The sequence below is a fragment of the Vombatus ursinus genome, unplaced genomic scaffold (assembly GCF_900497805.2).
Source record: "Vombatus ursinus unplaced genomic scaffold, bare-nosed wombat genome assembly UNPS02010788.1, whole genome shotgun sequence".
In the NCBI taxonomy this organism is placed as follows: domain Eukaryota; kingdom Metazoa; phylum Chordata; class Mammalia; order Diprotodontia; family Vombatidae; genus Vombatus; species Vombatus ursinus.
This window is the reverse complement of record NW_020950566.1, coordinates 3,814,007-3,832,825: the sequence shown is the minus strand read 5'-3', so window position 1 is coordinate 3,832,825 and position 18,819 is coordinate 3,814,007. Positions and strand designations below refer to the sequence as shown.

Sequence of the window (18,819 nt, the reverse complement as noted above, 5' to 3'; positions counted from 1 at the left end):
ACACACACACACACACACACACACACACACACACACACACACACACAGAGGCATATTAGTGCAGACTCCATCAGGTAACTCACTCCTCTTCTCAAAAGACAGATTCATTTTATTAAGGAAAAGAAATTCCAAAAGTTTATGTTGTGACTTCTTAAATAACCAAAATGCTCCCTGGCTTAAGCTATCTCTCCCAGACTACCCCAGACCAGCAAGAATGGTCCTACAAGTGGTTCTTTGTAATGCTACTTTAAACAAAATGTCTTGTCAAAAACACAAAGGATCTTATAGACCTTGGCGGATCTTATAGAATTTTAGAGATCTTGCACAATACCATGGGTTTGGTTGGACATGGAAGATAGGGGCAAGCAGATTTCACATTGCTTTAGGCTACTTAGTTGTAGGAGTGTCAGTAGAACAATTTGGTTTGTTGCCCATAATTTCCATAATGAACAAAAAGGAGGAGCAAAAACATTTTGAGGATGATGATGGTCTATGGACTATTAAAAACTGGCATAGATCTCTTAAGAAAGGCTGTGGAATATCCTTTTCTTTGATGTATTATTCAAGATAGTGAAATGCTAGCCTAATTCTGATGTTGGGGGGAGAAAGCTTTTTATTGATTATAGTTATATGTCAAGAAACTTTATTTGGTCTATGTCATCTCTGCATGTAAAAAAGAATCATGTGCAAATACTATACTTCAAACACATATCACTCTATCTTTCTGAAATTTGGCTGGGAGAAATTAGCATAGCTTAGGGAATGCAAGAAGTCCAGTGAAGGACAGGTAATCATATTTCATAAATTATTGTACTTCCCTGCAAAAAGTTTCAGAGGAATAACATTGTCCTAAATAAAGCCCAGGAACATTTTCAACTCAGTGGTAGCCTCTTGGTTTTTGACGTGTTGGGATTACTATTACAGCAGGATGTTTCTGGGATGGCACTGTTTAGTAAACTGAGGATAAAGCAAGTTACTTGTTGATCATAAAGCTCTCTTCCATTTCAAAACTGAACTCAATGCCACTTAATAGTATCTTTATGTATACATAGCAATGGTAAACAAAATACCAAGTAATTTAGACACAGCCCTCAAAGACATTATTATATATTAGGCACATGTCTAAGATACTTGAAGTAAGAAAAAGAACTGGATGACTTCAAAAGCATTGTTGGAAGATCCTCAAGGTCAGGGACCTTGTTTCTGTGTTATAAATAGCTCCTTTGAGCATTTGAAATATTCACTACTAATATAAGGTGGGGATTATGATAATCTGTTCACACAGCCATTATTATAACCACTTTGCAAAGTTCTGTCTGTTGTATAATAATGACCTAAGTATTTTCTTTTAAAAATTTTATTAATTCATTAATCTATTTATTCATTTACCTACTTAGACACTTATTCATTTAATTATTTTTTCATTTACTCACACATTTACTTTTTTGCTTGTTTATTTACATACTTATTAATTCATTCATCAATTTATGTATTTGTCCATTTATTTATCTGGCCATCAATCCATCTATCTATCTATCTATCTATCTATCTATCTATCTATCTATCTATCTATCTATCTATCTATCTATCTATCTATCTATCTGCTCTCGCCCCCAGGGACTCACAATACGGGTACTGGACTCAGTGCAGACGTCTAATTTAATTTAGCCTTACCGCAACTCAGCACTTCTGAGATAAAGTGATCTACCACCTTCAATCTCCCCAGTGGCTAGAATTATAGGCATGTGCCACCACTCTAGGCTGGCTAAGTTTTTTCAAAGTGACCTGTTTTATTTATTCTTTTATAATCTTAAGTGAAGCTATACTTTAAGATGGTAAAAGCTGTACATGTGACTGAAGAAAATTTGTTAACAACAAAGAAAAGAGTAAATAATGTCTTTCTTTTGATCTATGTGAGAGGTAGAGCTGGCATTGTATTTAGAAACTTGGCCTTGAAGCCAGAAAGACCTGATTTTAAGTCTTGTCTCTGGTCATATGACTCTGGGCAAGTCACTTAATGTTGTAGTGTCCTTGTCAACAATCTAAGACTTTAAGTTGAAAGGAAGATGCTGATATGCATTGATAGAGGGATTTTACTTATCTGGGAGTTCCCTATACCCATGGCATTTCAGGTTCAGTTTCTATCCCTTGATTTCTGCATCTAACCTGTCAACACATCATCATATGAAAATCAGGCTCCTTCTCAAATTCAGAGAATCATTTAAAGTAATTCAAAACCAACAGAATTTGCAAAAGTACAACAAAGACCATTAGAAACTCCATTAGAAACAACCTGTGACACATTCAATTCTTCAGTTTTGAAAGACACTCAATCTGTCATAGGCGCTATTTGTTTTGCTTTTCTCAAGCCAGAAATAAATCTTCATGGTGTTGAACTTTCTTGAAATAAGTACAGTTAATTTGGCTATGGGAAGATAGTCTGCCTGTTGAATATAGATAGATTTCTGTACTTGGGCCATAATGAAACTCAAGCTACCTTTTAATGTTTTAACTATCAATGTTAAATCTTATTCATTTTTTTTTACTGTCTTTCAATTAATCTAAAATAATTATTTTCTAATCTCTACTACTACTATTATTATGATGGTTTTACTGTATGTTTGGACTTGAACTCATCTAAAATCATTCATATAGTGAATGACTAGTGCAAATATTTATTCTTGGTGCTTAAAGATATTGGCTCCATAAAATTTCAGAAGGTTACCAGATCAATGATCTTAAGTAAATCCATAATGATAAGGCTTATGCCTTCAAGAAATGTTGCCATACTTGTATTGAAATGTAACAATTTTTGCATGTAGGAACAGGAAGTTTAGGGTTGCATTGAGGGATCTAGAGGTGTGTTAGAGTGGGAGAAAAAAGGTTCATAGATTTTTTTGGAAAAGGAAATTTTAAGAGTTATAGACAGATCCACTCCATAAAAGAATGGTAAATCAAGACCAGGAAGGCTCTCCATCTATTGAGGCCAAGAATTATTGTAATGTGATTAAGAGTTTTAAAGGCACAGTTTAGGTATTTCAAAGCATTGGAAGGTTCTAGGAAAACTTTCAGGATCTTGGTTTAGCCTTTGCTATGAATCTTTTCCCTCCCTTTTGGGTAAGATTTCTATACCCAGGTGAGTGTGTATATATATTTCTATACCCAAATGAGTGATATTCCCTCTTTTAACCAATTTAGGTGAGAATGAGGTTCAAGTATTGCCTGCCTGCTCCATCCCCCTCCCATTTTCCCTCTGCTGTAAATGCTCTTGTGCATCTCTTTTATGTAAGATAATTCCCCCCATTCTTCTCTCTTCCCCTTTCTTTCAATGTATCCCTTTTTCTCACCCATTCATTTTTTTTTATCATTCCAACACCTCTGACTCATTTCTGTGCCCTCTGTCTATGTAGAATCTTTCTAAATACTATCTTTGGAGTTAAGATCTTTGGAGTTACATGTATGATTTTTTCATATAGGAATATAAACAGCTTAACCTTATTGAGTCATTTATAATTTTTCTTTCATATTTACCTTTTTATGTTTCTTGTGAGTTTTGTATTTGAAAGTCACATTTTCTATTTATCTCTGGTCTTTTCATCAGGAATTTTTGAAAGTCTTCTATTTAGTTAAATGCACATTCCCCCTTCCCCACAAAGGATTATACTCAGTTTTGCTGGGTAGGTTATTCTTGGTTGTAATCCTATCTCCGTTGATTTCTGGAATATCATATTCCAAGCCCTCCACTTCTTCAAGGTGCTAGCTGCTAAATCTTGTGTGAACCTGATGATAGTGGTTCCATAGTATTTGAATGGTTTCTTTCTGGCTGCTGGAAATATTTTATATTTGACCTGGGAGCTCTGGATTTAGCTATAACATTCCTGGGAGTTTTCATTTTGAGCTATCTTTCAGGAGGTGATTGGTAGATTCTTTTAATTTCTATTTCATCTTTGGTTCTAGGATATCAGGGCAGTTTTCCTTTATAATTTCTTGAAATTTGATGTCTAAGCTCTTTCTTTTATCATGGTTTTCAGGTAGTCCAATAATTCTTAAATTATCCCTCTTCAATTTATTTTCCAGGTCAGTTCTTTTTCTGATGATATATTTAGCATTTTCTTCTTTTTTTTCTTCTTTTGACTTGTTTTACTGTTTCTTGATGTCACATGGGGTTATAAACTTTCACTTGTTCAATTCTAATTTTTAAGGAATTATTTTCTTCAGTGAATTTTGTACCTTTCCCCCCATTTGGCCAATTTTGTTTTTTTAAGGTATTATTTTCTTCAGTATTTTTGTGCATCTTTTACCAAGCGATTGTCTTTTCATAATTTTCTTGCATTACTCTAATTTATTTTCCCAGTTTTTTCCTCTATTTGATGTTAAAAATAATTTTTTAGCTCTTCCAGAAATTCTTGTTGGGTTGTTTCCAATTTATATTCTTCTTTGAAGCTTTGCTTGCAGCTGTTCTGACATCCTCTTCTCAGTTTGAGTCTTGTGCTTCCTTATCATCATAGTAGCTTTTTATGGTCAGGTTCTTTATTGTTGTTATTGTTCGCTTTTTTCTATTTCTTGACTTTGAATTTTATGTTAAAATTGGACACTGTTCCTATGGTTGGGGGTAGGGGGTGGGGACTGTCTCAAGCTGTTTCCAGAGTTAGTTCTGGGGGTTTAGAAGTTTTGGATGCTTCTAAATAGGTGCTGTATAAATGCTTATTCCCTTTTCTTCTCCTAAAGGAATGCTACAATTGATTGTTGGCAGTATGGAAACGCACAGCTATACTGGCTTTTTTTTTTTTTTTGAAACTTTGAGAAAGGCAAGCAATTAGATAAGATATGATCACTTTTAATTAGCCCATATTGCCTGGATTAATTTAGCCTTGAGATTTTCAAACTAGTATGGAACAATTTGAACAACAGATACCTATAACCCTGTTTTAGGCAATGGAAATATAAAGAACAGTAAATCAAGTAGTACCATTGGTTTAGTAGTGAGTCAATCTTGGTGCCTGGGTTCTTTGACTGATAGTTCAGTTCCTTGGTTACTAGATACCTTGCTTTGTATCTTAATATACAGTATCTGGGTTTTTTGTCTCTAATTCTCAAGCCCCACCTCCCTGCTCTTGATTGGGTCCCTAATACCTGCTGGATATTCCTAACAATTACATTTCTTTCTCTCCTTGCCTCATTTATACCTAGATAGTTATTATGCTGTATCTTGAACTTGAGAAACAATATGGCATATTAGAGCTAGGGTTCAAGTCCTACTTTTGAAACATATTAGCTGTGTGACATGGAAAACTTATTTAATCTCTCAGTATTCTAGGCAACTCTTCAAGACTGTGAGTCATAGAACTGTCAATCTGTATTGGAGGAAGGAGTTCCTACCTTGAGAGCTTTCTACACTGATGGAATTACATTGAAACAACAACACAAAAAATAATCTTGGGCTCAATTTCGACCTTGACCAATAATATTAATGTTCTGTTAACCTTTCCCTTCCTTCTTTTGATTGATTTCGAGTTACATAAGTATGTTATGGGCTACTCACTGTAGGTTCATCCCTAAAATAATAAACTCCCAGTCACATTCTCATGTTTATTTAGACTCCCACCCTTATTACTAGTCTTTTATTAACCCTCCAGAGGTTGGCTGGATAGTCAGTGACAGTCATTTAAATCAGGCCTCTGTCCATCACTGTCTAAACAATTTATATGAATATCACATCCCATTAACTCTGGTCCATAAAGAACTTGGTCCATTGTTTTAATATGAAAGAGTTTAGGACAGGATTAATCAAACCTTATGCATGGCTGAATTTCAGAATAGCTTCCATAGTCTGGTTTCAAGTCTTCCTATCTCTATGTTCTGTTAAAATTAAACATTCCATTAAAATAAACACTTAGATATTAACATTTTCAATACAAACAGATCACAGACAATTAAAATTTGCCAATGTTCTTTATGAAATCATTTTAGTTTTAAAAGTATCTACATCTGAAGTTTCCTTTTGATAATTAATTACAGAGTTTTGATAGTAACTTTTTAGGACTTAAACAGGTAAGAAATAATGTTTGTTTCACTGGAGGTGGTAAAAATATATTAGCATATAGAAGGGTAGAAACTTTGTGTGAGGCAACAGGAAATGGTAAAAGTTCTGGATAGCTAATCTTTTTATTATATCTTTTCTTTGGGTGATGCAATCAGGGTTAAGTGACTTGCCCAAAGTCACACAGCTAGTGAGTGTTATGTGTCTGAAGCCAGATTTGAACTCAGGACCTCCTCACTCCAGGGCCGGTACTCTATCCACTGCACCACCTTGCTGCCTCATTATATCATTAAGAGAGAGATTAAATAACAAAGCTAAGAGATGCCTTTGGTTAATAGACATTACCTCTGTCAGGAAACTAGAAATGTCTGTTAAATCTCACTCCTCAGGATCCTCCCAAACTTGGATTTGTGTAAGAAGGCTTCAGAGAGTTCTGACACTTAAACAGATAGAAGATCTAGAAATCAAATTGACTAAAAACGGGACCCCCTGGATTTGAGTTTGATAGAATTTTGGGTAGACAGTAGGTATTTGAGATTGAAAACAAAAGGTAGTAGCTGGGCCACCATTGAATGCTGGACTGCTTTGGGATGACATCTTCATGCCTTACGTTAGCTCCACATAGATCTTACAGTTCAACTCTGGGGCAGACTGCTTCTAAAAGAATGCACAAGGATGGATCATAGCTGACCAGACCACTGTCCATTTTGAAGCAGAATACATTTAAAATAATGCCAGAGACATCTGTTGACATATGTCATAGGAACTGTCTTTCTTCCTAACTACTCCCTACCCAGTCACCTGGCTTATTCTGCTTTTTTGGCTAGGCAATGGGGTTAAGTGAGTTGCTCAGGGTCACAAAACTACTAAGGATCAAGTGTCTGAGGCCAGATTTGAACTCAGGTCCTCCTGACTCCAAGGCTGGAGCTCTATCCACTGCGCCACCTAGCTATCCCCACCTGGCTTATTCTGCTTGAGCCAAGTGGAACTAGATCCCAACTAGTTAGCTGTATGTGTTCCTCAAGGTAGCTGGGGGTATCAGGGAGGGGTGTTATGGGAAGAGTTGGGAAATCTGGAGCTATTGGCTACAGGACCTGATGAATCAGATCTGAAACTGAACCTTAGGGCTATTTCCTTTACATAAGGGGAACCAGAAATCAAGTTTGATTCCCTTTCACAATTTGCTTATTCAGACCCTTGATAAATCATCAGATCTGGTTCATTCTCTTTTAGCTGCTTGCTCATGGTTCAGGTACTAGAGTAATCTATGGCCATGCCTTGCCCCCTCTCTAAGCCCCTGAATCTATTAGTTTTCTCAGCCTTCCTCAGATTCTCAGATTATCTCTTTAGCCCTGAGACAAAATTCTCCAGTGTTCTCCAGCAGGGGGCTCTCTTCTATTAACAATAATAGCCATTTCTGGGTTCTCCGCCATAGCGAGATATGACGAGGACAACTTGGTTTGGTCATTGAGGGATTCTCAAGGGTGAAGTTTTAGGTACAATATGCTCAAAGCTGAAAAGCAGACAAAGAAATAACAATAAAAACTAACTCAGGTTCAACAAGCAACTTGGTTTGGCCAGAAAATTTTTCTAGGGGCCAGAAGCAGTGAGCCCAGCAGTATAGGTTAGACTGTTCTAACTGCTACACAGCTCATATCCTCTTCATTGGTATTCTTCCAGCTGGGATTGGAAGGCAACTCCTACCAGGAAGGCTGTCAGTCTGGAGTGGAATTTTGGATTGTGGGAATGCTCAAGCAATCCCTACTGTGACCTGTTCTATTTGGGAAATTCGGGCTAGCGGTGACTGGAGGCACGCAAAGATGAATCAGCTAGCCAATTGGGGTGGAGTCATGAACAACTTTCTGAGAGTCAATTCAAAGACAGGTTCTTTCAAGAGACCATCTCATACCAAGAAGGGAGTCAGAGATATGGTGGGATCAGGCCTGCTTTTGACTAAAGAGTGAGTCAGGGGACCAACATTAAGGAGAAAAGCCATTCACAGTGGGAATCAGGACACTCTATCAGGGAGTCTGATCAAGGGGGATCTGGAGAGCGGGGACCTGGGAAAATGGGAATCAAGCTGAAACATCAAATACTAGGGAGTTCAGAATTCAGGCTCTGGTATTATCAGTGCAGGGATTTTAAAAATAATCCTTTATTTGTATCCACAGAACTTAGCATAGTGCTTAGCACATAAAAGATGATTAATGAATGCTGATTGATTAATAGATGGTAAATTTGTTGATCAGAATTTAGAAGGATTTGTGCTATTTTTATATACAAAAGCTATAATTCTTCAAAATGCCTATACAGATAAAGATTCTGGTAGGTCCCAAGTCCTCCACTGGGCTCCAAAATAAAGAGTTAAATAATTACAGTATAAATTGTGTTTTGATCTAAAGCCAGCCTGTTTAGGGAGGATAATACTAGAGTCTTCTCAGTCTTCCAGCTTGTTCAATAAATGTTTGCTATATTAGGGAAATCATTCAAGACAAATATTGGACAACTTATCTGGATATTGCTCATTACCCCTTTTAAATATTAGGAAGACAATATTCTGTTTCTATGCAGCAGGAAAAAAAAGCACTCATCCAACTAATTTGCATATTTAATTTTGCCAAATTTTTGTTCATTAGTTGGGAAATTGTTTATATAATTGCTGGGAAAACATATCCTTCTCTGGGGCCTTGACAGCTGAAAGAGACTTAATAAAATCTTTAATCTCACCAATGGTAATTGAAGCCCATGAAACAGATTTCTTTTGACCATAAGGAGCAAATATGAAAGCTCTTTGAAAATTGAAAAGCGCTATGCAAATGTAAGAGGTTATTATTATTATTATTATCAATAATAAATTGTGACAAGAAAGCAAAGATTACTGGAAAGATATTACTGTAATGATTTTACTAATGCACTGCAGGTATCTGCATCTATTAAGGATTAGAGACTTAAGGTAGAGCCTTGCACTTAGTAGGCACTTAATAAATGTGTGGTAAATGGATTTATCGATAAATGAAAGTAGGCCAGATGATAAAAAGCAGTATGGTGATAACAGGAAGAATACTTGATGGGAAGAAGGACCTAGAAAACATAGGTTTGAGCCCCAGCTTGGACACTTCCTGGCTCTATGCCCTGAACATAAGCTGGGTGTAAATCACTTCATCTCTCTGGACCTCTATTATTCTCATTTGTTAATGAGGGCCTTTCACTAGTTGATCTCTAAGGGCATTTCTAGTGCAACAAATCTATGAATGTATAATTTTTTCCCAACAGAACTAGGCATAATACTTGCTACTCTTTTTGGCATTTTTTGGTATTTTTAGTAGTTTTTTTGTTGTTGTTGTTGTTTCAGGAGCACCTTGTAAAAGGAGCATGGAAACAAGAGAAGATTCATAGAAACTCCCCATGTCCCCCTCCTAAGCCAGAATCACTTAACTATTGTTATTTATTTGTTTAAAATCATTCATCAAGGGTTTTTTTGTTGTTGTTGATTGACATTCATTATCATTATATCATCTTTTAAAAGGAGATTTAGCTAAACTTGGAGAATAATAAGGACAGACATTTATACAGGGCTTCAAAGTTTGCAGAGCTCTTTCCAGACATCATTTCATTTGAGCCCCCCAACAATTCAGTAAGGCAGATACTCTGGATATAATTATCTCTGCTTGATAGATAAGGAAAATGAGGCTGAGAGAATTAAAGTGACTTGCTGATGGTAGTGTAGCCAGAATTACAAATGCCAGAGGAGAAAGAGCACAAGCATTTATTTATTAGGCACCTACTATGTGCCAGGCACTGTGTTAAGTGCTGTTACAAATATTATCTCATTTGATCCTCATAACAACTTGGTGAAGTAGGTGCTATTAATATCCCAATTTTATAGATGAGGGAACTGAGAGCTTAAGTGACTTGTGCAGGGTCACACAGCTAGGAAGTATCTGAGGCAGCATTTGAATTCAGGTCTTCCTGACTCTAGACCTAGCACAAGATTTGCAACCAAACCCTCCTGATTCCACCCCCAGCACTACTGTGACCTATTCTATTTGGGAAATTAAGGCTAGCACTTACTGGAGGTGTGCAAAGATGTGTCAAATAGCCAATTGGGGTGGATTATGGCAATCTATTCTATCATGTGATTGACTTTTGGTAAAAGAATCACATATGTCTGTCACCTCAATTTTCTAAGGATAAAAATGGTACATTTTGGCACTGATACTGCCATTATACTTTGTCTCTGCTCAAAAGCTAGGAAAAATACTTTAGGCAACGAACGAGTTACAATTTTAAAGAATTTTTGAAGAAGGGCGTGGTGGATGAGAAAGATATTATCAGGTTTATATTGTAATTGGAAAGGTAAATCTCCCAGAGGCACATTTTAGTTGAAATATTATAGAGATCAAAATGCATATTGCTGCTACCAAGCATCAACGCAGGTATCCTGGGAAGTAGGTGTGGCCCTGAGTAGGAGTATAACACAGCTGTCTGTTAAAAGATTTATCTATATACACATCATTAATGGAAATAAGATTTCTCCACATTATGAGAATATCTGAGAGTAAATGAAACTAAACCGTTAGGGCGTGACCAGGGCATCAAATTCAGCAAAAGAAGGCCATTCTTTGAACCAAGAATGATTTTTTTGTGAGTGATATGGACAGTCCTCAAATTAGTATTGGTTATGTTACAAAAGTTCACTCGAAAAGTCTCCTCATCTGTAAAATGCGAAAGTCTGGTCTCTAAGGTCCTTCCAAACTCTAAGGATCTGTGTCAGTCATTAAGCATTTTCTGATAAATTATCCATGGTTTGTCCTCTTCGGTAGCTTATTTAATCCATAGTGAACTTGTGTTATAATACAAAACTCTGTTGTTGTTCAATTGTGTCAGACTCTTTGTGACCCCATTTGGTTTTTTGTTTTGTTTTGTTTTGTTTTGTTTTGTTTGGCAAAGATACGAGAGTGCCTTGCCATTTCCTTCTCCAGCTCATTTTACAGATAAGAAAATTGAAGCAAACACGGTTGCCCAGTCACCTAGCTAGTATCAAAGGCTAGAGTTGAACTCAGGAAGAGGAGTCTTCCTGACTTCAGGCTCAATACTCTATCCACTGTGCCACCTAGCTGCCCAGTATAAAACCTACTCAGCATACTTATACTGGGCAGTTGGGTGGCACAGTGGATAGAGTACTGGGTCTGGAGTTAAGAAGACTCCCTTCCTTGAGTTCAAATCTAGCCTACCCAGCATTTTTAACCATGTTTCTATGGAAAAATGTATTCACAATTCTAACTTAGAATGATAGGGATGCATCTTTATCCAGTGCAGTAGGATTTGGAATTTTTCCCCTCTGATTCTCATTCCTGGTGGATAGTAGAAAAAGCGATTCTTCTGTCTCCAAGCTACAAATGATGAGACCAATGGCCTGAAGTTAGGGGCTCCCTAAGAGGACAGTAGTAAGGGACTGAGGAAAAGGTGGAGGATCCATGGCTAATGCTTCCTGACAGAGCAGTCCTCTAAGGATGCCTCTTGATCTGGATGGCTACCAAGTCACTCATTTTCTTTCCTTTTGTCAGTTCTGGGAATTAGGTTGCTTTCTTATCCATCCATTGGTGTCACTTACTACTCTCCTTTCTGGTTCATTTTGGATTAAAATGAGAAGGCTATTTCCAATCAACCTCTCCCTCCTTATTCTCTCTCTCCGTCTATTTTCTTGACTTTAGTAAGGAAACATAGTCTGCACAAAGCTTTTAAAGGTGAGACTTTGAACACTAAGGACTGATTGAAATGAGATTCATAGATATTTCAGAGAGAAGTCTCTCACATTGTGGAACATTTTGTCACAGAAGCTGACCAGGGGTTCACTGATGAAGAGTAGGATGGGTTCATGGGACACTGCCAAGGAGAACAGTAATGGTACTTGGGAACTTCAAATCAGCTATGACAGAGTGAGCAAAGTGACAATAGGCTTCTTTTTCCTCCCCTAGGAATCTCTAGTGCTACCCCTGGAGGGATAATGCAACTAGGAGGCTGTAACTGGCCTTGGAGTCAGCAGACCTAAGTTAGAACCCCTAGTCTAATACTTACCAACTCTGCGATCTTGGCCAAATCATTTCTATCAATCTGACCCCCAATTTCTTCACCTTAATAATATGGATAATCCCTGCATTTGAGGGTCATTGTAACGAAAGGGTTTTGTAGAATTATATAAATTTTAGTTGTTATTCTTAGACCTTGTTGGCTTACATGGATTGAGGTAAGAAATTAGAATGAGGTTATCCCAAGCAGCTGCTGTGGGAGCTGTGAAGTCTTGGATTTGAAGTCCAAGGACCTGGGTTCAATCCCAGCTCTGTCACTTACTATTCAACCTTAAGCAAGTCTCTTAACTTATCTGGGTTTCCCCCTTCTCATTTGTAAAATGAGGAGGCCACACTAAACAGCTTCTAAGGTCCATTCCAGATCTAAATTTATCATCTTCTGAAAGGGAAAAAGGGAGAGAGGTAAGAAGGAAATCCCAAGTGACAGCAACAGGGAGTGAAGGGCAGTCCCTGCAGCCACTGACTGTTTCCTGCGGCCATTTATACTTTTGTAAGGTGGCCTGACTATAATTATAGCTTATATTCTGAAGGTTTGAAGGATTTTGCATATAATTCTTCTGTTTTATGATTATCAGTATTCATTGGATGACTGTGAGAAGAGATATATGTAATGCAATCATGTGGAAATGCATCTTCTGTTTTTAATTGGAGCTATGCTGGAAATCTTCTGAGCATGTCTCCCTGTTAGCCTATGAGAGCTAGGTTCTCATAGCTGCAAAAGAAAAGCAGACCCTCTCATTTCCTCCCCCTGAAAAAACTAATTGAAGACACATTATGTAAAGACTCTTTAAAAAGAGGCAACAAAATCCTGTATTTTGTCTTTCTGAGTCCCCATTTTCTGTGGCTTTGGCAGCCTTTGACTCGTTTTTGTGGCAAATTCTGGTTGTATGCTGGCTCAGTTGTGCATTTACTGCTTACCCTTCCTCAGGATACATACTGTTGTGTTTTTAAGAGCGATTCTGCCTCATGAACAAAGGAAAGAGGAGCTGTAAGAGAGGGATATTTCCATTTTGGGAAAGACCTAAGTAGGCACACCTTGCCTTGTTGCCTGGTGTCAATGGCATGACTGCAACTAGTAGCCGGGTGAAAAAAGAAATCTTTTCACTCTGGTTTCATCCTTATAATTTAGCCTTCTGTCCCCAGTTCAGTTGGCCGTAAAATAGGGATAGTGGTCATCAAGGGTAAAAATGGAATACCAGTGTTTTAGCTAGGGTAGGCTGCCTAAGACATCACTCCAGGTCACCATCTTGGGAAGTACTCATCTTGCCTGCCTCTTTTCTCTTGTTTTGTGCTCTTCCTTGGATTTTGTGCAGGGAGGTCAACTCAATCCACTCCTTAGGTAGCCACCTTGGAGAGTCCCTGGAGACCCCTCTCCTGGGGCCTACCTTCCTCTAATGCTGTGCCCTACTACTTCCTGCCTCTTCTGGGAGTTGAGAAATCAGGCATAAGAAATCATAAGCCATGAGCACAGGGGCTCAGCCAGACTTTCTGAGGGACTGGCCTCCCACTCTCCTGGTCTGACTATACCCATTGTCACCCTCCTCACCTGAATTGTAGACTTAACATGAAGAGTTATTTCTAAGAAGATGCTAAGAACATGATTCTAATGAAATGATGATTGGTGAATTTAGTTCTTTTATGGTCAAAGATGACGCGCCCAACTGTGGCTAGCCGTTGTTTGGGGACCAACAACTCTGTGGGTAGATCATCACAAATCCATTTCTACTCCACATCTATTCAGATGTCTGAGGGTGGGTGAACTGTTCTTTGTATAGAACACATCATCATCATATGTGAAAGGCTTCTAAATGGAACAGGTTTACCACCTTTATAGAAAAAGAAAGGATGCATATTAGAAGGGAATAGGCAAAACAAAGCTTTCTGCCAGCAAAGTGGAAGAGATTCCTGAATGGATTAATGGGAGAGTTTGCTTAATCTTCTTTCTTGAAGATATTTTTCACACAGGTGCGACTCATGAGTAGTCTTTCTTGGAGGCCAGGAGATAGGTTAGGTAACCCATGTGGTTGCTTCAGGCTTATAACACTACTAAGTGTGCAAAGAAATGCTAAGGAGATAACATTTTTTAAACTTTGTTTTATAGTGCTTAATGCTGGGATTCCTACATGCTACAACTTGCTGAGCAATACTAAGCAGATTAGTTAATTTCTTGATGACTCAGGTTTCTCATACAAAATAGAAATGATAATGCAAGAGAAAAATACAATGAATCCTTTTTAACAAAAATAAATGCTATTAATAACTTATTGAACAGATAGATAATTCATGTGTATACCTCATGGAAATGACATCCACACTTTCCTTGCAGAAATTCCTTGTAGCGTCCCATGGTTATGCTAAAAGTATCAACCACTTCATAGCCATATCTTTTTGCAGAATCTAATATTATACAATTTTCTTTCCATAAATCTTGTACTTCATTCTGAATTGCAAAGGAAAAAAAACACAAGATTGTAGGTGGTAGAGGATGGTTACAATTATTTGTCTCCAACAGACTGAAATCATGTAATTATTAAGACTTTTCTAAAGGAAAGAAATGACAAGTGAGATTGAAAATTAATTTTGCAACATATTTCTTAACTAAAAATTCATCTAGAGAAAATATTTTTGTGATAAAGACACCTTAATATAGAAATACTTTACTCATTTTTCTCCTCTCCACCTTAAATCATTCATTTATTCAATAAATATTTATTGAGTGTCTTACTGTGCGCAAAATAGGTTGCTAGTCACTTTAAATACATAAACAATTGATGATAGAGTCTTTACCATCAAGAACAAAGAATTTTAGATTTAGAAAGGAATACTGTGACTGGATAATAGTTAATTTATCCTAATGAAATATAGCAGATGAAAAATGTAGTGGAATAGTGTTGAATCATTTGAAGGAAACCGGGGAAAAAAAAGAGTGGAAGCATGTTAGTAAACATTTAGGGCAGGATCAATAGAAGGAGAAACAGTAATATTATTAGGTGTACGTACTATAGACCACCTGGACAGAAGGAGGAAATAGGAGAGGAATTTGGGAAACAGATAACAAAAAGAAAAAGGAATCATAGTGAAGAAATGATGAAGCCCTTCAATTATCCAGAAACCTATTAGAGTTCACTATTTCTTGGTTAAAAACAGTTAATTTTTGACTTGACTTATCAATAATTTAATTTTATTAACTGTGAAGGAAGAGACTAGAAGAACTTATGCTGGACCTTATTTTGGACAATAAGAGAGCTGAAATAGAAGTGCAAGTCCCCTTGGGAGAAGAGGGACAAATGATTACTACAATTTAGACTGTGATAGAGAAGAAAAAGGAAATTTGAGAAGAGTTTGATGTACATACTAGATTTCATATTTCAAAGACATATAGGAAAAAAATAGACCTATCCTAAAATTCTAGAGAAGAAGTCAATCCAAGAAGGATGAAAAGATCTTAAGATTTTAAGACACAAACAAAAAAATGATTTTGATGAGGAAAAAAGGGGATTTAAAGTGACCAATATGGATTCACTGGGAATTTGTTGATAAACTTAGATTTTTAAATCCTATGTAAAGAAGATGGAACTAAGGGTAGAAGACAGAGGAAAATATGTTATGGTGTAACAGATAGAGGGCTGGCTTTGAAATTACAAAGACTTAAATTCAAGTTCTTCTTGACACATGTTGGCTGTGTGACAATGGGCAAATAATTTAATATCTCAGTGTCTCAGGAAACATTCTAAGATGTCAAGATATTTAGGATTTGCTGATCCACATCTGCCAACCCAATGGTACAGAGGGAGCTTCCACAACGGGAATTGTTCCTATGAAAATAATATCAAGAGAGTGAAATCTTAGAATGAGTTGACTATAGCAACAAAGGCTATCTATAAAAAAAAGGATGTCTTTTAAGGCCATGTTGCTAGGATTGCGTGGGATGATGATAACGTGGGATGGGAAACTGAACAATGGGCAGAATTAATCAACTCGCTTTAGGTTTTTTCTTTTAAAGAAAAGAATATTTGGCTGAAAAAGGAAGAAAAAAGTTGCTAACAAGAAATTGAAATGTGTTATGAATAAAGAGGTGATAAGTGAACACCTAGCTACCTTTAAGGAATTCAGGTCATGAGGGCTGGATTTACTTCATTTCTGGAAACTAAAAGAACTGTCAGATGTGATCACATAGCCATTGTCCATCATCTTTGAAAGATTGTAAAAAATGAGACGTCAAAACTGGAGAAGGTCCAGTGTCCTGATTTTCAAAGAAAGGAAGAAGAAAGAACCTGTAAATTATAATAAACTAGTAAGCTGAACTTGAATTCCTGAAAAAATTCTATAATATATTACTAAAGATCTGGTTTTTAAGCCTTTGGAAAGGGAAATAATTAAGAGCCATTATAGCTTCTGATCATGCTAGATCACTTTCATATCCTTTTCTGACAGGGTCATTAGACTGGTAAATCTAGGAAATATTCATTCAAATTCTCAAATGTATTTGTGGTCTCAATGATGTGAAAATCCCCTACAAACTAGCCTTCTCTCTGTTCCTCACACCTGGCAGTGTCTTTTGTTCTGACAGTCGTCCATTTCTGAAATATATTCTCTCCTCATCTCTGCCACATACAATCCCTCTCTTCTTTCATGATGCATGTAAAGCCTAATATTCTCCACAAAGCCTTTCCTGATCCCTCCAACTGCTAGTGTCCTCTCTTCCTAAGTACCTTGTATTTAAGTACCTTATATTTGTCTTTGTTACATTTATTTGGTGCATACTGTACTTATTGATGTACTTCTTGTTTCCCTATTACAATGTAAGCTCTTTGAGGGTAGGGATTGTTTCATTATTAGTAGTTGTATTCCAAACGTCTAGCACAGTGCCTGGCATATGGCAGGTGATAAATAAATGCTTATTGATTGGTTGATGATGCAGTCTACAATCTACCCCTGACTATTCTGTGGAACTCTTGCTTATGCCTTCCAAAAGTTCACCACAGAGAGTCCACTCAACATGATGGAGCCTCCCTCACTTTTCTTGGCATCCTGAGTACACGAGTGCAGTATATAGACTGTACAGCATTTAGTGCATTCCTTACTCTTGCTTACATGATCAGACCATTTTTATATTAATCTTTTATCATTTCTTGCTTATAATATATTGTATCTTGTTCACATCACCATGAACCTTTCCATTGCCTTTTGGGTGAGCCTTGATTTCAATTCATTGTAAACTATAGTATTCCATGAATCACAACCACATAATGTAGTATTAGTGGTAGACAAAAATATAAGACAAAATTTCTCGTGCTATTCTCATGGACAAAGTGAAGAGATATAGACTAAACAAGTGTATAGTTAGGGTGAATTTGGAATTTGACTGACTGAATGTGAAGATTTGTCATTAGTAGTTCAATGTCAACTTGAAAGTCTATAGTGTAATGTCCAAAGGATTTGTCCCTAGACCAGTGCTGTTTAACATTTTCATCAATGACTTGGATGAAGGTATAGATGATATTCTTATGAAATTTACACGTCATAAATCTGGGAGTCAAAGCTAATTTGTGGGTGACAGATATAGAATCTAAAAAGGTCTCAGTAGGCGAGAATGTGATATAATAAAGAAGTATGTAAAATCCTACATGTGGATTCAATATCTCAGCTTAACATGTATAGAAAGGGAGAAGTGTAATTAGAAAAGAGTTCATGTGAAAGTGATGTGTGGGTTTTATTTACCTGCTATTCAATATGAGTGAATAGTCTGATGCTCAAATACTCAAATGGATTTGTAATTTCTTTTTTTTTATTAATAAATTTATTTTTAGTTTTCAACATTTACTTGCACAAGATTTTGAGTTCCAAATTTTCACCCCATCTCATCCTCCCCCACCCCAAGATGGCATGCATTCTGAATACCCCTTCTTCTAGTCTGCTTTCCCTGCTATCTCTCCCCCCGCCTTTTATTATCCCCTTCCCTTTCTATTTTCCTGTAGGGCAGGATAGATTTCTATACCCCATTTCCTGTATTTCTTATTTCCCAGTTGCACGTGAAAACATTTTTTTAAACATGTGTTTTTAAAACTTTGGGTTCCAAATTTTCTCCCTTCCTCCCTCCCCACCCACCCTCATTGAAAAGGCAAGCAACTCAATATAGGTTATACATGTACAGTTATGCAAAACACTTCCATAGGAGACAGGCTGTGAAAAAGTTACTCTATTTACCTTAATCCTATCCTGCCCCCCCATTTATTCTATTCTTTCTTTTGACTCTGTCCCTTCTCAGAAGTATTTGCTTCTGATCACCCCCTTTCCCAATTTGCCCTCCTCTCTATCATCCCCCTACTCTCTTGTTCCCTCCCCGCCCCATTTTCATATAGGGTAAGACAGATTTCCATACGCAATTGAGTGTGTATGTTATTCCCTCCTTAAGTCAAATCCTATGAGAATAAGATTCACCCATTCCCTCTCACCTTCCCTCATTTCCCCTCCACTGTAAGAGCCTTTTCTTTTCTGTTTTTTTTTGTGAGATAATTTACCCCATTCTACCTCTCCCTTTCTCCATCTCTTAGTATAATCCTCTCTTACCCCTTAATTTTATTCTCCAGATATGACCCTTTCATCTTCAACTCACCCTGTGTCCTCTATCTATCTATCTATCTATCTATCTATCTATCTATCTATCTATCTATCTATCTATCTATCTAT

The 18,819-nt window shown here is 37.0% G+C and overlaps 1 protein-coding gene across 2 annotated transcripts in view; it reads right to left on the bottom strand.

The window, feature by feature from the left end:
• Positions 1-18,819, bottom strand: part of CPED1 (cadherin like and PC-esterase domain containing 1) — a 407,972-nt gene that overhangs the window by 9,298 nt on the left and 379,855 nt on the right. The window contains exons 23-24 of one of the 2 annotated variants that reach the window (XM_027855150.1): positions 14,423-14,569; positions 5,794-5,859 (exon numbers count right to left, since the gene is read on the bottom strand). In XM_027855150.1, the coding sequence (XP_027710951.1) occupies positions 5,812-5,859; positions 14,423-14,569 (195 nt within the window). In that variant the 3' untranslated portion in view covers positions 5,794-5,811. The remainder of the gene's footprint in view (positions 1-5,793; positions 5,860-14,422; positions 14,570-18,819) is intronic. The other variant, XM_027855149.1, reaches the window with a different exon arrangement.